This window comes from Zalophus californianus, chromosome 13, assembly GCF_009762305.2.
Source record: "Zalophus californianus isolate mZalCal1 chromosome 13, mZalCal1.pri.v2, whole genome shotgun sequence".
Taxonomy (NCBI): Eukaryota; Metazoa; Chordata; class Mammalia; order Carnivora; family Otariidae; genus Zalophus; species Zalophus californianus.
The window spans coordinates 93,231,731-93,259,090 of record NC_045607.1 but is presented as its reverse complement, the minus strand read 5'-3'; the positions used below and the strand labels follow the sequence as shown (position 1 = coordinate 93,259,090).

General features: G+C 47.6%; 1 protein-coding gene across 9 annotated transcripts in view; it reads left to right on the top strand.

Moving 5' to 3' along the window:
• The window catches only part of SPIN1 (spindlin 1), a 77,214-nt gene that overhangs the window by 36,955 nt on the left and 12,899 nt on the right, over positions 1-27,360 (top strand). For all 9 annotated transcript variants that reach the window (XM_027614515.2, XM_027614513.2, XM_027614518.2 and 6 more), the window contains 2 exons: positions 1,682-1,891; positions 17,260-17,308. In XM_027614515.2, coding sequence (XP_027470316.1) covers positions 1,840-1,891; positions 17,260-17,308 — 101 coding nt within the window. In that variant the 5' untranslated portion in view covers positions 1,682-1,839. The remainder of the gene's footprint in view (positions 1-1,681; positions 1,892-17,259; positions 17,309-27,360) is intronic.

Sequence of the window (27,360 nt, the reverse complement as noted above, 5' to 3'; positions counted from 1 at the left end):
AGTTTAGTCCCCGAGGAAGACCACGGACAGTGCCACAGGGGTGAGGCCACAGAGAGAGGTAATGGTTGCAGCAGGAAAGTGTGGGGTGAGAGTGGCCGGGTAAGGGAAGGGGGACGGTCGGAGGCGGTTTGAGTTGAGGTGCTTGGAATGAGGGTTCTGGACGTGTGGTAGTCCGTGCCGATGAGAAGGTGCAGGGTGTGACCCTGGAGTTCAGAGGTGGGGGTGGGGAGCAGGTGGCTTGAAAGGAGGGTGTCAGAGACCTGAGGGTCAAGTTGCAGAGGCATTGTTGCCGAGAACGTGGTGAGAATGGTGGTGCAGAGGAGGAGGGTGGGCACGGGGTCCTCAGGCGGCCGGAGACCAAGATGTCAGGCCACACTGTGGCTGTGTGGCTGTGTGGGCAGCAGGGTGGGGAGCTGTGTGTGTGTGTGTTGGGGGGGGACCCAGCGGCATTCTGCCTTCTGGAAGGCAGGGCCCCGCAGGGCAGGGGAGTCGTGTGGATGAGTTGCTGAGGGAGGTGGCATGGCTGGTGCTGAACAGGGTCGGGGAGCGAGGCTCCAGTGGCTGTGGGTGGACTCGGGAGATGGGTGGCAACCACGTGTCAGGCAGCCTCGGCCTGGGCTCCTCAGGTCTTGGACAGTGAGGCCACAGAGTACTAGAACCTCGCAGGGGAAGAGCCGCGTCCAGAAGAGGTGCTGCCCCTGGCTGAGGCTTGCACTGTCCTCCTCTTTCCTGAGCCCCAAACGGGGGGCACCCTGGATACTTACTGAATGCATGAATTCTTAAGATCTGGTCATTTTTAAGTCTGTCTTCCTTGAATAATAAAAAGTTTTATATAGTTAAGAATTTTTATTGGTTAAATGGCTTCTTCTCTCCCCAACTAATTATGCTTTTTAATCATTCTATTTTGTTACATTTTTGTCTCAAGAAAATTAATCAGCACTGCTGTGAACACAGGCGGTGGTTGCATGAAGACTGAATATGCCCGGCCTGGAGCAGTCCTGGGTTCAGTGGGATTTGCAGCAGACATTTTCGTGTTTTATGAGACTGTGTGTTACATATGTATTACTATGTGGACTGAAACTGGAACCAAATTTGGCTGAAAGGATAAACTGCTTCCCTAAGATGACCTTACTTTTGCATGGGTGTGGGACTTACTGATCTTTTCCTCTGGTTTCTGGAAGCTTGGGAGCGGACAGGGCACCTCAGTCTTGTTGGCTGTGCTCCTTTCTCTTGCCCCGGCTGCTGGCCTGCTGACCTGGCGCCCAGCCGTGGTTCTGACCTGAACTTGGTTCCCGTGCTGCCCCCACTGCAGCCGTGCTGGTACCCTTCCTTCCCGGGACTGCTGCCCCCGTGGGCTGGGTCTTTGTGTCCCATTGAGGAGATACGGGCCATGGCAGGGTCCATCTTCATGGACACCCCGGCGTCTGCCCTTTACTGATGTTGGCGGCAGAATGGGTTCCGGGGTGCGTGGAGGAGGCAGACGCAGTGTGGTGTTCCCCGCGGCCTCCGGGAAGTCGTGCTGCCCTTGGCGCCCAGGTCTGCGGAAATAAGGCTAATTGCTTCTGGGCAAAGCACTCTATAGCTGATGTCGTGTTTAAAATTTTATGTTAGTTGGTGGCTCACTCGGGTAGTTTTGTTCTTATGATGATGCTCTAGTAACGAACTATTCACTGTTTTACAGAGTCCTTATGATTTCACATGTTTTTGCTGAACTTGTAAAAGAGGCACTTGGATGATGGATTAACAGGAACACTGAGATTCTGTGAAAAGTTTCAAATCGGAGAGTATTCAATTTTCACCCTAGTCCGGCAGCTGTGCTGCTCACTTAAATACAGATGAATGAAGACCCCATTCGGGAAGACACCTGGCCAGCGGTCCAGAGCGGATGCAGGTAGGCGGTGCGGTCCCTGTGTCTTTTAGTAAGTGTGAAATGTTGCTAAAACCCAGGAATACTTTCACATAGTTCTTAGTGGTTTGCTGTTCCCAAAGCTGTGTGCTTTCCTCTACTCTGTACACATATGTGGGAAAAAACAGCTTCCTTTTTTGAAAGGCAGGGACCATGTTCATATTTTTTCTGCGGTCTTTCATCTTCTGGCAAGTTCCAGATGTCCATTAAATTTAGCAAGTGAATTGTAAAAACCTACCTAATGGGATTATAAAAAATGAAGGATTTATCATTTCTTTTTGAAAGAAGTGAAAGTGATTTGACTAGAGCAGTATGAGATTTAGGGTATTTATAGTGATTCTAAGGAAAAAAGCTGTTTGTATGTTTGTTTGAAAGAACTTCATTGGAATGAAATGGATAGAAATGAAATAAATATTTGATAGAAATTAATTCTTACTCTTGGGGCACACAGCTGATACAACTAGAATAGAGGGTTAGACTTTGCATGATCTTTACCCGCCCCAGAACCCAAGGGAAAGTCTAACAGGCTACACTGTGAAATAGGTAAGTGGTATTTTCTTTAGGACTTAAGTTCCTCTCCATTCAGAAATACATTGAAATGTTGAAAAAAGACTGTCATAGCATTTTAAGATTCTTTGATAAATGAATCTGAGAATTATGCTGGTAAAACTAATAGTTCTACAGAAATGGTTGCTGTTTGATTTAGTACTGTTTTTTACATTTATTGAGATAGTATTTGGAATTCTTTATAAGAGCCACAGGGATTCAGATTTTTAAGTACCGATTATCTCTTTTTTATTTTAGCTCCTTTTTTTGTGAAGATAATACTGATTTCACTGTTTAGGGTTTGTCAGAAGATTACTTTGGGCCAGGATGACAGACTGAAGCATAAGCCATCTGCGAGTGTGTTACCGAATCCCGGCCCTCTCGGCCACAGACACAGGCACACCACACGTCTTCTCGAGCCTTGGCTTTTATCACCTAAACAGGGCTGTGCTGAGCTTATTAGGAGGAATAAATGAGCTTGTGGGTTGGGCCTCAGCTAGGTGCCTGGCACATTATAGCTGTTCTACAAAAAAACATTGTTATCGTTGATCATACTATTTACGATAAAATATTTTAAATTTTATTTTGTTAATTGCAAAAATTGCTGTCAAGTTTTTTTTTTTTTTTTTTAAAGATATTTATTTCGGAGAGAGAGAGAGAACAAGCGGTGGGGAGGGGCAGAGGGGGCGCACGCGAGAGAAGCAGACTCCCAGCGGAGCAGGGAGCCTGATGCTGGGCTTGATCCCAGGACCCCGGGATCATGACCTGAGCCGAAGGCAGATGCTTTAATCGACTGTCGTGTTTTTGTTGGAAGGCAGCTATGCTCACCACTATACCACCAACGCCGGCTGTCGTTTTTTTGTTGATCAGTGAAACCTCTCACGTTTGTCATTGGGAATAGTAATTCATTTTCCAGATTTCTTTTTATGCACACCATTCCAAATTCAGCACTCCTGTTTTCTTCATTGATTTTGAGTTCTTGTCATCAAGAGAGTGAGTGAGCAGATTACACTGATGTGTCATGTGGTATAAGTGCCCGAAGGATCTAAACCAAGAGATGCTGTTGCTCTTAAGGGAGAGATTGTTAATCCCAGTCCATACTCTGATCTTGTATTTTCTTCGTCCTCAACATTTCTGTAGAGCTAAAGACAAAGCGGTACTCTGTAAGTTCTCGTTGGCCCATTGTTTGATACTTTAACACAAGACTGCGGAGTCACTTTTTTCCCACTGTTGTTTGATAGATTGTATTTTGGAAAGATTGCTGATCCCTTGATCAGTATGGTTTATAAAATTGTCTTAAATCATTCTTCCTATTAACATACACCAAGGCTCTTGTCAGTTATGCATGTAATTGACAAATAAAGAAAATTCACCCAAAAGGGGGGGGTTTCTTTTTCTCCTGCAAGGAGAAGCCTGGGTGGGCATTCCAGCATTGGTGCAGTGGCTCAGCTATGCCTGGAGAGAAAACTGAGGGACCTTTCTCCTCCTCCCTGGGCCTCTGGGGAGCTGGACTACCATGACAGCCCCCCAGCGTGAGTGTCTCCAGAGAAACAGGCACAGCTGCGAGGCCCTCCTGGCGGAGCCTGGAGCCTTGGGGCTCACACGGGCTGACGTGTGCTGCGTTGCCAGCCCAGGTTCAAGGGAGGGAATGTGTACTATGCTTGATGGGAGGAGGGTGAGGAATTTGAGGCCCTGCCTTAAAAGTGCCATAGTGGTAAATAGATCACTAGGTAGTCCCTAGTACTGGGTTCTATGTTTGACATAGAGCATGGGTGATGAGTAAAAACTTGAAAATTGAATGCTTGCATGCTCTTTATATATCTAGTTCCACATATTAGGCATTTCTATTTAAAATAACTTAGGTTTATTTATATAACTATGTTGGAATTAAATTGGTTACTAAAATAATAATTTATATACACCTAATGATAGACAGCAAGTCCTATTATATGGCACATTTTTCATGTGTTTTTTCCCCTAGAGTTAGCCTCCATTTTTACTGGTTTATCCAAGGTTGCAGTTTTTCTCTTTTTATGATATACTTTAATCATACAGCTAGGTACAGGGAATAGTAATAATACATATGCATGTGCCTAACACTGTGACTTAGCAACTATTTTTGCTGTATTTAATTCAAATATTTTTAAAACCTTGATTTTATTTTTATCAAATTAATAAAAATTCATTGTTGAAAATGTCAAGTAGTGCCAAAGACTTATTACAACAAAAAGCAGGCACTCTGTCCCTTCTGTTGTTTACCTTCACCATTTGTAAATAATACGAAGAGACAAATTTCTCTTGAATCTGACAGTGCTGAGCCAAGGAAGGCAGTGCGATGACTTTCTTTTTTATTTATTTGTTTTTCCTGGAGTTAAGTGATTTCTTAATTTTTTGTCTATTTGCTTACATTTCTTTGCAGCTTGAAGTCTTTTGAACAGTCCTCACAGCTTTATAGACCCGTTAGTGTAATACGCCACACGGCAGGCACCATAGGCGGCCCATCTGTCCGCGGTTCCCGGGGGGACCCTCCTAGCGGTTTCGGCCCTGTTCCCTGAGCCGCGCCCTGCAGCCCCACGGCCATTCTGTCATCCTTGGAATTCCTGTTTCCTGTCTGTAGCTGGATGCTCCCTGTTTCTGGTTGCCATGCCCTCCCTATTTCGGTGTGCACTCTTGCCTAGGAAAAGCTTGTACAGCGTCAAGAAGCTTCTAGAGCAGACAGTGAATGAGTTGATGGTTAAAGTGACAAGTGCAGGGCCGCCTGGGTGACTCAGTCGGTTAAGTGTCTACCTGTAGCTCCGGTTGTGATCCCGGGGTCCTGGGATTGAGCCCCTCGTCAGGCTCCCTGCTCCGCGGAAGGCCTGCTTCTCCCTCTCCTCTGCCCCATCCCTCCCCCAGTCCCTGCCTCTGTCACTCATGCTCTCTCTCAAATAAATAAATAAAAATCTTTAAAGTGATAAGTGGAACGTATGGTCGGTAAGATTCTCTACTTTTCTGCCCGTTTGAAATTGTCTCTAATACAGTTTCCAAAAGTGCACCTAGATGAGGTTTTTTGAAACCTTGCATCAATATTGTCTTCATTCTTTTCTCCTGCTCAGTCTTCAGTGGAGCAAAAGGTTCTAGGTTGGAAATAACTTTTTATTCAGAATTCTCCAGGCATCACTCCATTCCTTGTCTTTGAGACCCCAGTGTTGCTGTTTGGAGGAGTCGGATGCTGTTTCTGCACCTGGGTGTGTGTCCAGTGCTTTCACCCTCCCCCCTGAAAACTTCTGGGCTGGACTTTTCCTGTGCTGGGAAACATGACAGTGAGTGGTCTTTTTCACTCGGTGCTTGGGCTTTTCTCAGTGGTAGGTCCGTCCTTCCACCGTGGGGAGTTCTGTGTTCCTTCTTTGGTGCTCATTTCCTCCTCTCCCTGGAATGCACACTGCTGGGACATCTGCTTCTTAGGCTGGTCTTTCTGTTTTTTTTCCCCCTAAACTTCTCCAGTTACTCATTTCCATTTTCTCGTTCTTAGGAGGTTTACTGACTTTATTTTCCAACCTTTTAAGAAGACTTCTTAAGTGAGCATTTTGTTTCTTCTGTGAGCTCACTTTTTTTCATATTATTTCATAGGTGCAAGTACCCTATACTTCTGAGGCTATAAATTGTATTTTTAAAAAGACTTGTTTGAATTAGCTTGGCCTGTTAGTGCTTTTGTGTCTGTTTGCTTTTTAGTCAGTTTGTCTGGAGGTTTTCTTTACATTTCCTGAGATCTGAGGTGGATCTTCCAGGGGCACAGAGGAGAGGTTTTCTTCACATTTCCTGAGATCCGAGGTGGATCCCCCAGTGATGCACAGAGGAGTTGGTTGGAAGCTGCATGTGTAAGTGGCGCCTGGTGGACTTTAGTTAAATGATTGAGGCCTCCAAGGGTCAGTATTTTTGGGTGTTTTCTCTAAAGGTGGATTTTCAGATTCCGTACCTGTAGGAGGAGAATATTAACCCTCAGAATTCGCGATTCCTCCTTACAGTCCTGTAGTTTTATGTCTGTTGAAGCCTCCCCACCAGAGGCCACTTCTGGTCACACAAAACTGGGCTTTTGTCAGATTTGCGCAGTGGCAGGGACAGAGTGCTCTTGATGGCCTCCCAGGGAGATTTCACAGGAGGCAGAGCTGTTCACAGGGAAGAGTGAGTGAGTTGGTAGGGTTGGAGGCACCGAGTGTGTGCACGAGATTGGTGAGGATTCCTAATCTAAACGAGGTGCTGGAACAGACAGGGTCTTTATCTTTGGAAAATCTGAGCCCACTGAAATTAGCAGCTGGTAAAAGGCATGTCTGGGAGCTGTTGTAGGTTTGGTTCTAGACCACCACAATAATGCAAATGCTGCAGTGAAATGAGTCCGATGAATTTCTTGGTTTCCCTGTGTGTATAAGAGTTATGTTTACACTCTGTTGCAGTCTTTCTACTGTGTGCAGTAGTTTATGTCTGTTTTTTTAAAGATTAATTTATCCATTTTAGAGAGAGAGTGCATGAGTGGGGGAAGGGGGACAGGCAGAGAGAGAGGGAGAATCTCAAGCAGACTCCCCACTGAGCGTGGAGCCTGACACCGGGCTTGATCCCACCACCGTGAGATCATGACCTGAGCTGAAACCGACTCAGATGCTCGACCGACTCAGCCACCCAGGAGTCCCCCTCCTGCTTTTTTTTTTTTTTTTTTTTTTTTAAGTAAGCTCCATGCCCGACGTGGGGCTTGAACTCACAGCCCTGAGATTGAGTTAAATGATCTACCAGCTGAGCCAGCCAGTCCCCCCAGTAGCATTATGTCTAAAAAACAATGTACATACCTTAATTAAAAAAAACAGTTTATTCTTAAAACATGTTCACCATCATCTGAGCTTTCAGTGAGTCGCAAGCACTGGTCACAGAACACTGTAATAAATATTGTAATAGTGAAAACGTTTGGACTATTGTGAGAATTACCAAAATGTGACACAGAGACACGAAGTGAGCAAATGCTGTTGGAAAAATGAGGCTGATAGACTTGCTTGGTGCTTCAGTTTGTAAAAAGCGTGATATCTGCAAAGCGCAGTAAAGCGAGGTAGAGTAAAAGGAAGCATGAGTGCTTTGGAACATGCGTCTCTGAGCTTCTGTTAAAACAGTTTGAGGGAAATTAGTTTTTCTTAGCCATTTCGGTTTAGTTTAAATAAACAAAAGTTTAAATAACTTTTGTGAGTCATAGAACAGTTTATTTTATAAATTATGGCTCTATTTTCACATTTCAATCAACGAAGAGATGTAGTACCTAGTAAAGGATCTTGTTCTGTTTTCTACTGGAAAATCTTTGATCCTCAGATGAGTGATGCCACCCACTTTCAATGACAAACTGACATCAGGGCGCAGTGAATATATACACACCTACCTGCTCCTCTGCTGCTTTTCCACTGAACAGTGTTTGTTGGTGACCTCTCCTCAGGATGTGGAGCGCCTCCTTCCCGCTCTTTACAGCTGAGTGGTATTCATACTCATTTGCTCCGAGGTCAGTTACTTCGACATTCAGGTTGTTTCTGCTCTTCTGTATTAGACACGACTGCAGTGACTAGGCTTGTGCTTTTGTCCTGCCGGTGTGTTGCGTTGGGATGGATTTCTAGAAGGAGACCTGAATCACATCTTAAATGCATATTTAATTCTGTGAGGTATTCGTGGGCTTTGTGCCGTCTTGCCCTCTCACCAGCAGGCAGTATGTTAGTGTGGCTGCTGCAGTATGTCGTCAGATGGGCAGGGAAGGAGTCTCAGTGTGGTTCCACATGTGAGGTGAATATTGCATCCTGTAAGACCTCCTTGGCCTTCCTTTTTCTGTTCTTTTCTCCCCTGATTTTCTTCTACTTCTGGAAGCTCTTTTTTTTTTTTTTTTTAAATATTTTATTTATTTGACAGAGAGAGTCACACCAAGAGAGGGAACACAAGCAGGGGGAGTGGGAGAGGGAGAAGCAGGCTTCCCGCGGAGCAGGGAGCCCGAAGCGGGGCTCGATCCCAGGACCCTGGGATCATGACCTGAGCCGAAGGCAGACGCTGAACGACTGAGCCACCCAGGCGCCCCAGAGCTCTTTTAAAGTCAGAGTTACTTTGTCTGTGATAGGAGTTATTTCTTACACTTGCCACTGTGTGGTACCAGCTTCTGTGAGACGACTTGCCTTACGTCCCTGGCCTGTTTGCATCCACATGGGCCTCAGCCTCTGTCACAGAAGTCATGCTGGACTTCTGCTCCTAGCTTATGTCTGTGGTTTTTTGGATCCTGTGTGTTTATGAATCTTTTCTCTCTTGTTTTCTGAAGAATATCCTCCAGTAACTTCCATATATTTGTGGGAGATGTAATTTTTGAGCCCATATGTGAAGGTAAATGTCTATACCCTCAATTGGCAGTTTAGCTGGTTATGGAAGTCTGGGTTCAAAGTCATTTTACCTCTACTTTGCAGGTATTTGCTTTCTGGTTGTCTAGCTCAGTGTTGGTGAAAGAATATGTCTAGTACTTTATTTTTTTTAAAAAGGACTTTAAAAAAGGACTTTATTTTTCTTAAAGATTTTTTTTTTTCTTTATTCATTTGAGAGAGAGAGAGCACAAACGGGGGGAGAAGCAGAGTAAGAGGGAGAAGCAGACTCCCCGCTTAGTCCGATGTGGAGCCTGATGTGGAGCTTGATTCCAGGACCCTCAGATCAGACCTGAGCTGAAGGCAGATGCTTAATCAACTGAGCCACCCAGGCGCCCCAGAACTTTATTTTTCTTATAGCGGTTTTAAGTCACAGCAAAAGTGAGCAGAATGTACGCTTCTCATATACCCCTGGTGCCCTCCCCCTCAGCCTCCCATATACTAGCAACAGCCCCCACCAGATAGTACATTTGTTACAGTTGATGCACCTACATTGGACACGTTGTGATTGCCCAGAGTCCATTGTTAAGATGTCTTAAGGTTCACTCTTGGTGTTGTACGTTCTGTGGGTTTTGACAAATGTGTAATCACTCAAATCCACCATTCTGCTGTTATTCAGGGTAGTTTTACTTCCTAAAAATCCCCTAGTCTTCAGGTATTCGTTCCTCTCTCCCCGTAACCCCTAGCAGCCACTGACCTTTTACTGTATCCATAGTTCTGCCTTTCTTGGAATGGCATAGAGTTGGAATTCTATGTAGCCTTTTCAGATTGGCTTCTTTCACTTAGCGGTGTGCACTTAAGGTTCTTCCGTGTCTTTACATGACTTGATAGCTTGTTCCTTTTCAGTACTGAATGATACTCTATTTGTGGATGTACCATAGTTTATCCACTCACCCACGAAAGGACATCTTGATTGCTTCCAAGCTTACGGAGTTATAGATAAAGCTGCTACAGACATCCATGGGCAGGCTTTTGTGGGCACTGGTTCCAGCTTCTTTGGGTAAATACCAAGGACCATAATTGCTAGATCATATGGTAAGAGTATGCTTTGTAAGAAACCACCAAACTGTCTTCCATCGCAGCTGCACCGGTCTGCGTTCCCTTCAGCCATGAATGAGAGTTCCTGTTGCTGTATATCCTCTCCCGTGCTTACTGTTCTGGATTTTGGCTATTCTATTAGATGTGTAGTGGTATCTCATTGTTTTTAGTTTGCATTTCCCTGATGACATGATGTGTAGAACATTTTTTCATACATGTTTTTTGCCATCTCTATCTGTTCTTTGGTGTTAAGCTCTTTGGCCCATGTTTAATCAGGTGGTTTTCTTGTTGAATTTTAAGAATTCTTTATATATTTTGGATAACAGTCCTTCATCAGATATGTTTTCCAGGTATTTTCTTCTTCTGGTTGTCTTCCCTTTATTAAAAAATTTATGTATTTGTTTTTGAATTACAAACCCTTGTGTCGAGGGCTGACTTTCAATAGATCGCAGTGAGGGAGCTGCTCTCCTACGTACAAAACCAGAAGCAGGTTGTCTATGAATGGTTTAGTACCAGGTTCCCCACAAATGTGCATTGCATGAGTGGTGAGGGGGTGGCCCCCTTTTCAGCCACGCCCTATTTCCCAGCATGAGGTGCTCTCTGCACCAGACCCTGGTCCCTAAGCTTGGTGGTCCGCTGGTGGGGACAGTGGGGGAGTGCTTATCTCAGGCCAACCGAGGCTCCTTGGTGCTGCCGTATTGTTCTGCGTGGGCAGGATTCTGACTTAGAGGTGTTCAGTCATAATCCCAAAGATGGTAGCTTCGTCCCATTGGCTCCTCAGTCAAGCACATACGCCAAATTCTCATTTTCTTGATAGTGTCTTTCACAGAGCAGAAGTTTTTAATTTTAATGAAATCTAGCTTATCAGTTCACTTCTTTCATAGATTGTGCCATTGTATTATTTTAAAAAGTCCTCAGTATAACCAAGGTCATTTGGATTTTTTCCCTATGTTAACTTTTCAGAGTTTTACAGTTTTGCACTCTGCATTTAGGTCTGTGATCCATTTTGAGTTACTTTTTGTGAAGGATGTAAGGTCTGTGTCTCAATTCATTTTTTTGCAGGTGAATGTCTAGTTATTCCAGCACCACTTATTTAAAAAGACTATTTTTTCTCCATTGTATTGCCTTTGCTCCTTTGTCAAAGATCAGCTGACTATATGTTGATCTTTTTAGGGTTTTCCATTTGATCTGTTTGTCCATTCTTTAGCCAGTACCATGGGGTCTTGATGAGTGTGGCTTTGTAGTATGTCTTAAAGTCAGGTAGTGTCAGTTCTCCAGCTTTGTTCTCCTCCTTCAGTATTGTGTTGGCTGTTGTGAATCTTTTGCTTCTCCCTATAAACTTTAGAACCGGTTCGTTGATATCCACAAAATAATTTGCTATGATTTGGATTGGGATTGCACTGAATCTGTAGATCAACTTGAGAAGAACTGACATCTTTTTTTTTTTTTTTTAAGATTTTATGTATTTATTTGAGAGAGAATGAGTGAGAGCGAGAGCGAGAGAGAACAAGGGGAGGAGGGTCAGAGGCAGAGGGAGAAGCAGGCCCTCTCCTGAGCAGGGAGCCCCATGCGGGGTTTGATCCTGGGACTCTCGGATCGTGACCTGAGCTGAAGGCAGATGCTTAACCTACCGAGCCACCCAGGATCCCCAGCCTTTATAACATCTTTTGCTTACTTTGCATTTAATATGGTTTCGTCTTTTAGTTTCCTAAGATGGAAGCTTAGATTTTTTTATTTTAGATCTTTCCTCTTTTCTAGTACATGCATCCAGTGCTATAAATTTCTTTCTGTGCACTGCTTTCCCTGCATCCCACAAATTTTTAAATTGTATTTTCATTTTTATCTAGTTCAAAACATATTTTAATTTTTCTTGCAGTTTCTTCTTTGAACTGTGTGTTTAGAAGTGTGTGGTTTAATCTCCCGACTATTTGGGGATTTTCAGCTATTTTTCTGTTACTGAAATTAGTTTGATTTTATTGTGGTTTGAGAGCAGTTGCAGGACTTCTGTTCTTTTAAATGTATTAAGGTGTGTTTTATGGTCCAGAATGTTGTCTTGGTGAATGCTTCATGGGAGCTTGAAAAGAATGTGTGGTTTGCTGTTGTTGGATAAAGTGGTCTGTTGATGTCAGTTACATCCATTTGATGAGTGGTGGTGTTGGGTTTCACTGTCCTCACTGATTTTTCTGCCTGCTGGATCTGTCCATTTCTGATAGCGGGTTATTGAAGTATCCAACGGAGATAGTGGATTCATCAGTTTCTCTTTGTAGTTCTAACAGATTTGCCTTCCTTAGTTTGATGTTCTTTTGTTAGATACACGCATTAAGGATTGTTATGTCTTCTTAGGATTGATTGCTTTATCATAATATATTTCTTTTTCCCTGGTGACTTTCCTTGCTCTGGGATCTCTCTGAAATTAATATAGCTACTCTCGCTTCTTTTGATCAGTGTTACAGCATGGTATATCTTTTTCCTTCCCTCTACTTGTAGTTCTAAATGTATTTTTAAAGTGGATTTCTTGTGGACAGTGTACAGTATGGTCTTGTTTTTTTGTTCCACTGTGACAGTCTTGGTATTTTAATTGGTATACTTAGACCATTGATATTAAAGTGATTATTGGATTAATATCTGCTGTATTTGTTACTATTTTCTATTCATTGCCCTTGTTCTTTTACTTTTTTAAGAGATTACCCTAGAGTTTGCAGGACACATTTAGAACTAATCCAGTTCACTTACAAGTAAGCTATAATCTAATATGTTGTTGCTAATACTCTGAAAAGTGTTACCAGTTCTATTAAGAATAATAAAAAGAGAAGTTTTTGTTTCATCTTCATTCATTCCATCTCTAATGATCTTTCTGTAAATTTGAGCGTCTCAGCTATGTCATTTTTCTTCTCTCTGAAGAACTTCTTTTCACATTTATTATAGTGCAGGTCTCCTGGTAACAAATTCTCTCACCTTTTGCTTGTTTGAGCAGGTCTTCTCCTTCTCTCTTGAAGGATAGCAGCAGAATACAAAATTCTAGGTTTTTAATTTTCTCTCAACACTTCAGGTACCTCAGTCTGCTCTCCGCGTGCATGCTTTCTGAGGAGACGTTGGATGTAATTTTTGCTCTGTTCCTCTATACATAGGTGTTTTTCCTCTGGCTCTGTCAGGAGTTTTTCTTTGTCCTTATATGTGGTTTGGGGGCGTTTATCCTGCTTGGCATTCTCTGAACTTCCTGGATCTCTGGTTTAGTGTCTAACTTCCGTTTGGGGAAATTGTCAGTCATTATTGCTTCAGATACTTGTTCTGTTTGTCTCCTTCTTTGCTTCCTGGCATTCCCGTTGTACATGTTACTTCTTTGTAGTTGTCCCATGGTCCTTCGATACTCTGATTTTTTCCCGTCTTTGTCTTTTTTCTCTTTGCTTTTCAGGTTTGGAGGTTTCTGTTGGCATGTCCTGAAGCTCAGAGATTCTTCCTCAGCAGCCTCTGGGGACTGCTGGATTAATGTCGGCCGGTTTCTTACTGTTCCCTGTTCCTTGCCCTGTGCTTTCTTCCTTTTTTCTCTTCCACTTTTCCCTGCTTTTTTGTGGTTTTAATCAAGCACTTTCCACGATTCCTTTTTCTCCATGATGGGTCCCCCAGACACATTCTTCATTTCCTTTATGGTGTTTTGATCTCTGCTGTGTCTTTTTAATTTTTTCTGATAATTTCCACCTCTCTGTTTACATTACTCCTCTTTTCTCACATGTTGTCTACTTTTTTTCACTAGAGCTCCTAGCTTATTGGTCTGACAACTCCACCGCTCCTGTCAGATATATCTAAGCCTAGTTCGGATACTTGCTGTCTCATCAGACCATGTTGTTTGCCTTTTAATGTGCTGTGTAATTTTTTGCCTACGACATGATGTGCCAGGTAGAAGGAGCTCTGTGAGCCGTCCATGAAGTGACGATGCTGTGTGGGGGCAGTGCACGTCCTGTAGGGCTGAGATGCGGTCTTGCGCTCTCCTGAGTCTGGGCCACAGGCTGACCTCCTCCCTCTGTGGGACTGGACGGCAGGCACCTGCACTTTGAATTCCTCTTCCCTCAGTCCAGCTGGGCTGAGACAGACCCCAGAGGTTAAGCTCTTGAGGGTAGGCCTTGTTGAGAACTGAACACTTTGTTGTATTTCTAAAAGGGTACTTTTCCCCTCCCTCTACTGGAAGCAGGAGGGGATTTTTGTCTGATCTTCCCTGAGAACCTGGCAGCGCTCCTGGAGGTGAAACCTGCCAAAGCATGGCTGCCCTGCGTCCCCTCAGCACGACTGGTGGCTGGAGGCTTTGTCCTGGCCTTCTCCACACTGAGGCCTCAGCCGCTGGGCGGTTGCTGTTCAGGCTTTCCTGCCCTACTTCCTGCGGACACTTCTGCCCACTGAGCTGTGCTCGTCCGCATCTGCAGGTCAGTCTCCGGGTTGGGGAGCGGCCGTTTGCCCGGTGACTTCACGTCTCTGACCGATCGAAGGAGAGTTGTTGATTCTTCATCGAGTTCAGCTTTTTGCTTGTTAGCGTGTGGCACCAGAAACGGCGCGTTCTCTCTTCGTGGTGTTCGGCTTTCAGGAGCCCTTGGCTTTCTCCCTCTTTGCAGCCTCTTGCTCCCTGTTCCCTCGGTTTCCTTGCGGACACCCGTTCTTTCACTTCATCCCCGTGGGGCTCTGGGATCATTTCATAGCCAGTTTGCTGCTCGTCTGACGGCACTCCTGCCACAGAGGGGTTGTTTCTTGAGTGGTCAGTAGAACATGGTTTCCGCCAGGGTCCTCCTGCAGCTGGGGAAGTGAACTTCATGGGGACATGTGGTGACTTGCGGGCCTGAGCTTTGCCTGGCGTGCAGGGATGGGGCAGCCCAGATGCTGAGTCAGCTGCCCTGCCCTGGTGTCCTCCGCGTGGGAGGGGAGGGCGTGCTGACGCCTGGAGCAGGCCCAGCAGACCCTGAGCAAGTCCTTCATGTCTGTGTACACGTCCTTCCTCATCCTTCCAGCCCAGGCCTCGCCATGTTCCGTGGTGCTTCAGGATGCTCCGCTCTCCTTCCAGGCTGTGTTCTCCCATCGTCCCTGAGTCACCTGCATGTTTGTGTGTGGGCACCCGGGCTGGGTAGAGCGAGGATGGCCCTGCGCTGTCACCTGGGGACAGTGAGGGATCGTCCAGCTCTCTCCCTATTAACTTTACCATCGTGAGTGTAACACTAGTAAGGAAGTGTGTGTTTAAATCGCATACTTTCACGTAAGGCCAAGGAGAGAGAAATTTGGATAACCCGCAAGCCTCCAGCCTGGGGAACCACGATACCGAGTTTGTGGTTGGAGGTTCTTTGTCTGTTTTTGCTGCTCAATGTGAATTTTGATCATTGTAATAAGTACTTGTGTTTGTTGCATTCCACGGATTGTTTCCATTTTTTCTTCAAGACCACGTTTCATTGTGATTTTGTCTTTGGACTGTGGACTTTTAGAAGATTGTTGTTTAATTTTCAGAAACACAGGTATTTCTAGATACTATTTATTTCTGGTTTAATTCTGATGTGGCTTCAGGTTGTTGTAAGTGGATGGAGGGTTTGTGTTCTGAGGAGCAGATGGTGTGTCTGGGTGAACGTCTCATGTGAACCTGGGAAAAAGCGCGGGTTGGCAGTTTGTGGAGTTTGGGTCTTCCGTGTCTGTACCGATGTTCTACCTGCGTGTTATGTCAGTTCCTGAGAGAGGAGTTCACGTCGGGATTGTGGGTGATTCTTCCTGCTGGTGCCGTCCCCGGTTTGCTTTGCGTCCTTCAGTGTTCTGGGACCAGGTCCACACGCTCAGCCTGGGGTTAAATGTGGGGACTTCTTGGGTCATTGGCTCTTACCATTTTGAAATATTGTCTTGATCCTCGATAACTTTGCCCTGAAGTTAACTTGTGTGGTGTTAGCTACTGTACCATCCCTCTGTCTTGTCTCTGAATTGGTGCGTGTGGCGTATTCATGTTTGCTGGGATTCTCCGTGTCGTTGGGCTGGAAGCTGCTTGGGCTGAATGTGTGCTGAGTGCACGGGTTCACCCACCGTCTTCCGTCCTGGCTCCGTGGTTTCTGACAATGAATCTGGAGTCAGTATTGCCCTTGTTTCCCTCCATTTGATGCGTCTTTCATTGTCCAGCTGTTTTAAAAGTATTTTATTGGTTGCTGGTTTTCAGAAACGTGATTAGGACGTGCCCCGGGGTGGTCGTCTTTGGCGTCGGTGAGCTCACTGGCCACGTGCTTGCGCACTTACCTGCCATTGCTCCTTCCAGAGTTGTTTCTTCTTTCCCACGCCGTCCTCTCTGTCGTGGGTGCGGTTTACAGTGCGTCAGGCCACCAAGGCCATTCCCATCCCCGCTGTTCCCCGCCACTGGGGTCAGCGTCGCTGGTCTTGTGTCTGTGGGGTCTGGGCCGCGGTTCACCACATCCCGCTCTTCATTTCAGATCCTGTGTTTTTCACCAGTTTCATTCCTGTCCTTTCTTCACATTTTTTTTTTTTTTTTGTTTTGCTTTAAGTATTGTTTGTGTCTTCCTTTAACTATTTGAGCGTATTTATTACAGCACTTTTAACATCTTTGCCTGTTACTTACGTTGTCTTGTTAAAGCCCACGGGGGTGTGGGGTCCAGTCTGCCACTGCGCGTTGGGAATGTGGCACGTCGGGACCCCGTTGCTGCCTTCTGGGTTTGTTCTGGTCTTCAGATGCCAGGATGGGCTGTGGCAGCTTTGATTCCTGGGGCTCCTTCAGCCTTCCTGCTGAGGGGCCACCTCTTTGTGGTTTTTACCTCACGGGTTCAAAGAGGTGGCTCACTGGACTTTGAACACCATTCATGCCTTTCCACCCCCAGATGTTTGGAGGCCCCCGGCCCCCTCTCCTGCCAGCCCTGGCCTGGCTCTCAGCCTGGCGCACCCACTGGGTTCTTCTGGTTTCCCTTCTCCTCCCGGCGTCCACATGTTGCCCTCGGAGCACAGTCTGCGTCCCGGCGGGGCCGCCGTGGTCCTGCCCCACCCGTCATCCCGATGCCTGGACCCAGGTGTCTCACGCCTGTGGTGCTCTGATTGCGGGGGGCAGGCCGCAGCTGCTGTAACGTCGTACTTCACGGCCAGATTGTCGCTCACTTCTCTGGTTTCTGTCCATGTGATTTTGGGCAGTTTTTCATGACTCATCTGGGGAGATGAGCTGTTGGCCCTGTCATTTTATCTTCCCGAACTCCTTTTATCTCCTTTTTAAAAATTAGATAAGCAGTGGGCTTTCTACATGTTGGCTGTTTATGGTTTATTTTCATTCATGCTTTATTTAGCAGTTTTTCAGAAGTTAATTTTTCCAAGTTCTGAAGTATTTTCTATCCAGTTTTTATTGACTTATATTCACTTCTCTTTTAGGCCATGCTGGTGTGTCTGCAAGCATGATGAAGAAAAGGACTTCCCACAAGTAAGCACCTCTGAAACTTGCTTTTAGATAGCAGGTTGTGGCCGTACGTGACGTGGGGTCTGAGATGCAGCGTGACGCCCTCTCCCCCGGGTTCAGGAGGTCTTGCCTCGCTGCATGTTGAGTACAGACCTGCAGCCGTGTCCCTTGTCCTTGGCCTGGCCTACGGCTGCCTAGGCCTGTCCTTCCACCTCTTAAAGCCTCTGGGCCCTGATTTCCCCTCCAGCTCAAAGGGGCTAGACTGACGGCAGGAAGTGTCCGTTTAGCCAGGAAGTGTCCGTTGAGGCGAGGGTGGCAGGTGTGTGGTGAACCTCTCTTGCTTCTCTCCTTGGAAGGGCTACACGCTCTTGGCTTGCAGGTTCTTGTCTCCGATCTGCTGCTGGACAAGGAGCTCCTTGTGGACAGAGGCCTTCGGTCATGCTTGAGGGCCTGGCTAGCATGCTGACAGGTGCTCGCTCACTGCTTTATAACATTTTCAAATAAATGAAAAGCTTGTAATTTAGGGAACACATATACATGTTGGAAGATAATTAAAAAGCCATGTATTTTAAGTGACCAGTAGGTTATAAATCCTAAATTCTATGGGTACCAGAGTAAAGAAGGCACTTTTTCTCTCTTAAATCTTTGTGTATGACGTAGTTACATTTAAAAAGAAAATTGAGGTACTATCTTGAATGATAATACTGTGCGTGTACTGAATTACATTTAGTAGATTTCACAAGGACCCACCAGGTCCTGCTTGCGCTACCGGACATCGCTCTAACGAACCAGTTCTGATTGTTTGGAGCCCTAATTGTAGACTGTTAACTCTGGAAGACACCCTTTGACCCCAGCTAGCGCCTTCCAGGCCTCTTGTTATAGCTCTTCTTTCCAAATTTTTCCTACCGAAAGGCTCGCAAGTACCCCTGCCACCACCCTGTGGGGTTGAAGAGCATAAGACCCCCACTGGTAATGGTTGGTGGTTGGTGCACACGTGCCTCCTGTTTCAGAGCACATGTGGACCTATAACATAAATATTTATAATGCGTAGTTTAGGAAATGACCTGGAATAGAAGGGTGTGACGTTGAGGTGAGTATGTGTGTCCCTGAGGTTGGATAAAGCATTTCCCAGATTCCGTGGATTTGCCCATTACTAACATTCATGCTTCTGCCATATCCAGGGACCTGGTCATTCATGTACTGTCTCTCCCTCATTATCATACCACAGCATTACCGCAAATGGTAAACCATGTCTTGGCCCAAGTGGAAACCAAACAAATACAAGCGTTAAATATTAGGTAATGATAGAAACGTAACTACGGTGGGGAAGAGGAGCAAGGCACACGTTAACTTTGCAAGACCAGAACAGTTCATGCAACATAGATTTTGCCATAATCTATGTTAAAATAAATGGCTTTAAGAATGTAATGTGCATTCAGTTTTATCCATTTTTACCCATTGCCGGGTGTCTAGAACTAGTCTTGACTCAGGATTGTGGGCATTGTTGGGTTTGTGCAAGGATTTCACGAGCCTCATCTGAAGCACGATCACCTGTTAACTCCTGGCTCTGAGGTGGTGGTTATTTCTCCCCCCAGAGCACAAGGAATAAACACCTACCTTTAAAACTTTGCTGTTCATATGTGTGCCAGCTGAAGGCATCTGACCCCTGGGCTCTGCCGTGCAGGGAGCTTGACCTAGTGCTTATTTCCGTTGAAAGTAGAGGGCCGTGACGGAGTTACTCTGTACCAGAGGGAGCTGGGAAGAAAGGAGAGGCTGTCGTTCCCACTCGCCTGTGTCTTCTCACCTCTGTGCACCTCTGAAGATGGTTGGAAACAAAGACCCATGATGCACAGGTCTGCACCGTTCACCATGGGTGGTGGTTGCTGGCTGCCTCTGGAGCGGCCCCTGCCCAGGAGCTGGTGCAAAGCAGGAAGCTGGATGGCTCAGCTGGGCGCCTTGGCACGTTCCTCCATCTGCCTGGCACCGTGCTTACCAGGCCTAAAAATCCTGATGTGGACCAGGACGGTTCCTCTCCACAGGTGACATGTTTATGGAAACCACGTGGAAAAGCAGACCTGGAGCCTCACTCTGCCCTCACCTGCCCTCACTGTGGCCCTCTGGTGAGCGAGTCAGGCATGCAGGCCTGACCCACGCCTCAGTCCAGGGAGACTGAGCAGGAACGCCACGTGTGGACACCTCTGCTTGCTGGAGGGAGTCCCAGGCACACCCAGGAGATGCGTGCCGGCAGGGCCACCATCCCCGCGGAGACTGGCAGGACTCGGGGACTCGGGTCTGCCGTGTTGGAGCACCGCGGCACCCAGAAGCTGTGTAGCCGTGGCTTTTTTCTGCTTTTACAGTAAATGGAACAAGCTTACATGCCCCCTGCCATCCGGTCCCTTCACTGCATTTTGGGAACAAGTTGGTGACCGCCGTGTCCTGGCTTCTCAGGAGGTGGTTTGGGAAGTGCCTCACAGTGGGCAGCCAGGGCTGCGCGGGTCCACACGACCTGCATTTCTTTCCGTAAACACGGGACTGCACTGTGCGTGTGTTTTTTCCTCCTTATGGTTGTGTTGATAGCACTCTTTTCTCCAGCATGCTGGATTGTCAGAATGCCGCATGGAATACGTGTAACATACAAAATAGGGGTTAGCTGACTGTTTCAGGTTATCAGTAAGGCTTGTGGTCAAGCTATTAAATTTTGAAGTCAGAAGGTACACCCAGATTTTCACCTGCGTGGGGGGTCAGTGCCCCAGTCCCTGCTTTGTTCAAGGGTCAGCTGTGGTTTTTGAAGGGAAAGTGTAGTTGGGGGACATCTAAGGTGAGTTTAGCTATAGTGGTTCTTTGTTTCAGTTTTCAAACGGAAATCTGGTTCTCTTTCGTCCCTAATTTGGATAGTGGATGCATTTCCGTTTCCAGGGTTTTGGTGTATTTCCCACTAACGCACATTTGGAGAACGGACCAGAGCTATTACACACTAAGTAGAGATGTTTCCAGGGAGGGCTTTTCCATTTGTTAAGACATAAGTCACTGATGGCGACAAGGACAGAGATGCTGCCGCCTCCTCTTCGTCGAGTCCCTGTGTGGCCTCCCTGTCAAGGAGGAACCCTGAGCCCTTTTATGCAGAGGCTAACGAGCTAGTCCGGGCTCCTGCACGGAGGAGTGACTGAGTGAGGGCTCACAGATAGATCGGCAGGACTCTGTAGAGCATGCAGCGACCACACCGTTGTCCACGGGGAACGCGTTCTAGTCTCCCGTCTGCAGAATGGGGGCTGTCCGTGGTAAACACACAGACTAGGTGAGCAGTGGAGCCTGGTGCTGACTGCCTTAAACTGATCAAAACCTGGACGACTTCTTAATCAGCTTGTGAGGAACTGCTCTTCACACCAGTGAAGTGGGTAGCATTTTGGAAGGCCCTCGGCATTGGGAGGCTTCCGCGGACAACTCTTAGTGTGTAGACAGAGTAACGAGAGAACCCCTAGCGATTGGGGTGGAAGACAGACCCACTCCCTGCTGTTTCATCTTGTCCTGTTAAGCCAGCAGTGGTAGTATGTGCTGCGGAACTTTCACTAAGCTGCACGTAGCAGAAAAGCAGTTTTTTCGTTCTTCTTGCTGGCGGGCATCTTGTAAAAAGAGAGCCCTTTTGATTTAATCCGTATTTTCTGCTGAAATCTGCGGGAACACAGGGAAGTGCTTTTCTAGGACGGGACTGGAGAGAATAAGGAAAGCATGTCAGTAATTAATGGACACAGCCACGTACACAGAGTGTGATAGGCATTTATTGGTTCATAGCAGCGTTGTGGTAGTTGAAATTTGATTGAAGAAGTGTGGTCCCTTTAACTTTTGGCTACCAAAATAAGCTACTCCAGTCCTGGGGGCTGTTTGGGGTGGGTCTCAGACATGGAGGGAGTCTGGGTAAACACTGGAAGGTCTTCCCACACAGAACTTCCTTTCTGGTCGACTGAACAAGTAGCGTGGTCAATTCAGAACTGACTTGAAGTATTGAAAGTGTTGAGCAAGGTACAGAAAGTCCCCTGCAGTTGAGCTCACCTTGTTGGGAACGTGGATGCATAGAAATTAGTGTCGGTTCTGATCGTGCTCCCCAGGGGTGGTGCCTGGGGCAGAGTGCCCGGGAACCTGTTAGGTAAGGTCTGGTATCGTGGACTCCGGTCTGTGGGGCCGGCGTGGCCTTCCACATGTGCTCCGGGTGGCCGCCTGCCCGCGGTTCCTCCGAGGCTCATCGGGGAGCTAAGCGGGTCGTGCTGTAGCAGTGAGAGCAGCTGCTGAGCGGCCGGCCCCCATCCACTCGCCCTTGAGGACACATAGCAGCTCACTGGTCCCTGAAACCAGTGTCAGAGATGGCTTCTGGAGATAAGCAGCGAGCCAAGTGATCGTAGGTGTTCACCTCTGGTCTCTCTACTTTACCCTTGAATCCTGCGGAGGGTGACTCAGGGTGGCCTTGTCCTTGGCGCTCAGCTGCAATTCAGGCTACCTCCCCGGAGCCAAGTTTCTGGGCTTCTGTCTGCAGCCGTGCGGTGTGTCGGCCCAGCAAGTGGTTGTGGACAGCGCTGCAGACTCATTCCCAAGAATATATGGATTGAGAGCTGTTAAAAAAACACATGTGTCCAGGGAGGACCTAAGTCAACATCACCACGTTTAGGAAGCCCTCATTTTAAGTTAGAAAAGCTGTTTCCGTTGATAACATCCCATCTGCCTGCTGTTCTTTGAACCACCCAGAGATGACCTGAGGGTGTGTGCCGATTCTGGACCTTCTCCGGGAATCGGACACGTTCCTCTTAGTTTGCTTTTATATGTACTGCTCCAGCTCGTGAAAATAAGCTTTTATTTTTATTACAGCTCTTGTTGATTTTTATCTAAATCAGCAATTAGCAATTAAAATAAGATTTAAGAACTTGTTTAGGGTATAATTTTTAACCTTTCTAGTTGTGAGCAATTTAAAGATTTTTAAAAAAATTTTTATTTATTTGACAGAGAGCACAAGCAGCAGGCAGAGGGAGAGGGAGAAGCAGGCTCCCCACTGAGCAGGGAGCCCGCGATGCGGGACTTGATCACAGGACCTGGAGATCATGACCGGAGCTGAAGGCAGACGCTTCACTGACTGAGCCACCCAGGCGCTCCTCTAGTTATGAGCAATTTAAAATGTACACAAAAATAGAGTAACATGTAATAAGTCCTGAGCCCTGTTAGCCAGCTTCAGCGATCATCAGTGTTCTGCCTGATAAAAGACACTAGTACGATACACGAGTGTATCACTTGTTACCCAAGGAAGTTCCAGACTTCGTCACCTGGTCCGTGCTGGTTGGAAGAACTTAAATCAACTTACAAAGAACATATATTTGTGCACTCTTAATATGAAATAATATTTGATATTTTAACGTGAATAAAGACATTTTAGAACACTCTTCTTCTGTAAGCCGTGGCTACAAGAGCCTTGGGCAGAGTCATGTCCCGGTAGTTGGGGAGCTTGACTTCGACTAGAAACACAAGTGTGTTACTCTAAGTACTCGTGGTTGCCTTCGGTGCTGCCATGGGGAGAATGATCTCTGTCACTTCTGCCTTTTCAGCCAGACTGCTGATGAATCTTCTTTTACTTCTTCCTTTAGAGCCAGGGACATGGTGCCCCACAAGTAGAATTACCCCTGACTAAACGCACGCACTACAAGTGAAGTTCGCAATTGAAACATGAAAATGTATAAATGTGTTTCTGTATATAGTTTCCTGCAGAAGTAAGATACTCATTGCATTAATTTAGCAGTAATTAAACTAAAATTGTGCTTCATCTGCCCATAAAAATGAACTGCTTTTAAGTCATTGTAGGAAAATTTGAAAGCACAGGTGGACCCAGAGGAGGACAGCCTAAGTATTTCTAGTGCCGTTCTGGGATTACTCACAGCTGCTAGTACTGTACCGAATGTTTGAGAAGCCTTTTTTCTCCCTATCTGTGGGTAATTATGTGTGTAAGATGTTCATGTCATATTTTCTCCGTCTCTGATGGATTGAATAGCTGTGTAGTAGGAGCTGCTGCATCAGCGGGGCCCACGGTCAAACGTGCTATATCTCCAGTCTCCCGTCACGAACGGGGCTCAGAGTGTGGCAGCTGGGTCTCTGTCCACCACCTTGGATAAATTCCTGGATGTGGACTCACTGGGACAGCAGATTGCAGGGTCGGACGCTAGGAGGGCTCTGTCTGTGCCATAAGCAGAGAGGATTGTACCTCGCCATAATTTGCATTAAAACAATTCCTCAGAATTTGCAGTTTTTGTTACTGAGCTGGAGAGTTCATCCTACCTCATCCTATTGGCAGGCCAGGAACACTAGAAATCTCTGGGAGACCTAAAGTGTGTTGGGACAGATTTATGTAAAAACTAAGCTGAGCTGAGGAACTCTCTGCCACTTTGAGGAGAACAGGAGGCCGTCCGCAGAGTGACCACCAGAGTAGACTCTGGAATCCACGCAGGTAGGAGACCACCAGGGCTGGTTACAGCCGAAGAGGAGAAACCAGCTTGCCTAGATGCTCGCCTGGCCCTGCTGCCCTCCCCAGGGTCTCTCCCTCAGCTCCTGGCCGCTCCACAGCCCCCTGCATCATAGCTGCGTGTCAGATCCTGCCCGACGTCAGGGCTCACCTGGGCCCGAGGATGTGCTCCCCACCACAGATGCCGTGGCCCCAGCTTGCATGTAACACGAGGGCCCCGGCACCCGGCAGGCACCTGAGGGGCACTGATGGCGCAAGAGATTGTCACAACGGAAGAGCTAACCGGGGATCCACCGCCAACAGGCAAGGCCGACTCGCCGAGTCCATAGAGGAACCGGGGAAGGAGGCAAACATTGCCCCCGATGTTGGGAGACTTGTTAATTGAAGAGACACCGTTGACGAGAAGATCAAGCCATCAGTTTCTAGAAATTAAAGCTACTATGTAAGATACTCAGTAGGTGGGCTAAAATTCAAGCCTATCTATTTTACCTGATTCGGGAACACTTGGTCTGAATTCTTTCTGGAAGGTGAGCAGCGTTGGGGAAAGGTGGACTGTGGAGGACACACCTGGAGACCCTGCGTCCCTCCTGCTGTGGAAGGGGTGGAGGGGGCAGGATCAAGAGCAAACAGGGAGATGATTCTGTGCCCCTCTCGCTAGATTGGTCCAGTGCCAGTTGAGGGGTAATGAAAAACGCAAGTCACGGGCTCTGGTGACATTTCTGATTGGAGGAACAAAGAACATGCTAAAAGCAACTCAGAAAAACCGGTCAGAAGGAAGAAGGATCGATTGGCACTTGACATCTGTAACTTGGAAAATGGGAGACAGTGAAAGTACTGTTTCCTGACACAGGCACTGAGGGGAGAAGGGTCTTGAGGCTGATGTGTGGACCAAGGTGGTTTGGGGACGTGGGCACCAGGACAGCGTCTGGAGGCTCGCAGGAACCTGTGCTTGCCTCTCTGAACCCCGTCTGCGTCACCACAGGGTGTATTTAGAAAAATAACGTGTCCACGAGATGGAAATGTTACAAGAAGCAACAAAAATCTTTCCTTCCTTGTTTGTTTCTAAATAAGGTAATGTTTTAAAAAAGTTACTCATAATAACGAAACGAAAAATAACAATTTGGAGGAGCAGCCCAAATTCGAGCAGCGTCAGGTGGGGTTACAGTGTGCTGAGGTCTTTTGTTTTTGTTTTTGTTTTTTTTAATTTTCCTCCTTTTACTAAGAATTCTTTGCTTATTTTTGGTTTTGCTAGAGCTAGGAAAGAGAAGGCATAGGTTTTGATTAATTGTAGATTTTAGTAGAAGAATGTTAAGTCTAAATGCAGCACTTCAGAGGTTAGAGGTAGCTTCTGTAAGACCAGAGCTACGCCACGTGCGGGGCACAGAAGCCTCCGTCATCCCAGCTGCACAGACGAAGGGAGACACGGGTGATGACACAGTGTTGCACAGAGACACAGAACAAGATGCTGGACCTGCCCAGGCGTCCCGTGGACAGCAGCAGGACTTGGGCCTTCCAGCTCCCTTAACGAAGACAGAGGGAAGGACCGCTGTGTTCCGGGGTAAAGGGTGCAGGGGCTGCTTTGGAGAGGACCACCCAGCAGCTCTGAGTCCCTCGTGGCACCCCGGGGAGGGAGGGGGCCTGTGCTGCTGCTGGACACAGCCAGGCAACATGGCGGTGCACGGTGCCCCGCTCCCTCCTCAGGAACAGCTGCGGGGCCACAGCAGAGCGCCTCTCGCGAGGGTACAAGGGATGCAGGGCTGAGCGTGCCGCTCTGCCTCTCCAGCTGACCCTCTGTGCCGTCACTGGCCAAGTTTAGGGTGGTTTTGTTGAGAATCATGGTTAATAGAAGATGTCCTGCCTCAGAGTCTCGGATAGAAACTTTTCCGGCTGTGGTCTGTATTCTCCAAGGAGACAGAACAGGTGATGATTGTGTGTGTGTGTAGGTGTGCGTGCACACGCACAGACATACATTAGAGCCTAGGGAAGAGCTGGTGTTGTAGCTGCAGTCCGAGGGAAAATCGCACCTTCCTGTGAGAACACTTTTTCTTAAGACCTTCAACTGATTGGATGAGGCCCACCCACGCTGTGTGGGGGCCATCTGCTGATTTCCATGTCTTTCTAGAAGAGTGCCTTCACAGAAAACACCTGGGATAATGATTGACCACATACCCGAGTACTGTGGCCCAGCCACGTTGACACTGGCGCGGATGCCGTGTTGGCCTGTAATTTTGGTAGCGATGGTGGAGCGTTTGTGTGAATCACCGAAATGCTGCACAGGACTGCATTCCTTTCTCGCTGGGGTTTGGGAGCCAGCCCCTCCCTCGCTGTGCGGAAAGCCTGACCCCGTACACAGTATGCATCACTAAGGCTTCTCTTCTGCCTGAACGTCCCAAGAAGTAGGTGATGGATCGATGGAGGAGAAATGCCATGCTAGCAAGATTCCAGCCATTTTCCTGCACGGCGCGCTTCCAGGGTCTGTGAAGAGGCCTGAGGTTCGTGGTCGTTGGGGTTGAGCATTGTTTGTAGCTGCAGGGCACTGTCGGTGCTGCGCGGTGCTGGCCTTTTCCTCTGCACCAAGCTGCACGCTGCAGAGTCTGGGGGCCTCTGGGGGCTCCTTGCTGTGAGCATCTTTCAGTCCAGCTCTCACTCCCTTCTCCGCATCAAATGAGGGGCCGTCGGTCTCAAATACTCTCTGTCCAGCTCTGTCCAGAGGTTGCTTTGTCTTTTCCTCCCTGCAGCCCGCAGTTGTGCGCCCCTCTTTCCCATTCCCCGAGTTTGTGTGCAGTTGGAGGAGGTGCTCCCAGCCTGCGGTCAGCCTCTGTGGGAACTCCCGTGACTCCTCGGGAGCCACTGGCGAGGACGTTCTTCCCGGGCCTTGGAGGTCAGCGGAGAGCCCTCGGCTCACGTTTCCCTCCTGAGAACTGTAACCCCGCCACTCTCTCGTCTGGTGGCCCCAGCGTCACTGTCACATTCCCAGTTTTCCCTACACGTGATGTCCTTTCGCCCGGGTGCCCACAAGATGCTCTGTTCCCTGAAGTCCCTTTGTTTTACTAGAATGTTCGTGTCTGTGGTTGGGGGTCTGCTTTCCCAGGGCGGCCTGTGCACATGTCCGTCTTCTGTTTCGGGGAGTTTTTCTCGAGTTGTGTTGGTGTCCTTCTGTTTTACGGAAGCTGGAGTTCGTGTCTGTCCCTTTCTTTCCATGGCTGTTTTGCCCCCGCCGTCCCTTGTCTTCTCTCCCGGGCGCACCCCACGGTGTCTGTGGGCCGGGTTCCTCCGGTTTAGTCCTCATTTCTGGGTGCTTCTGTGTCTCTCCCTCCCTGTCCTGACCCCTGTGGTGTGCCTGACAGTGGGCAGACTGTCTGGACGTGCCTCCCGCCCGGTGCCGCTGTGAGGCCCCTGAGTGTGAGGAGGGCCGGGGCTCCCTTGACGGCCGTCCTCCCTGCCGAGCTCTGAGCTCCTCTGTGTCCGTGAGGCCAGTGTGGGGTGTCTCCGTCGTCCCTTCTGAGGCCCACCTCCTTTGTCTCCTGCGGCGCCATCCTGGTGGGAGCTGGGTTTGCTGGGTGCCTGCCGAGCCTTGTGGGGGGCG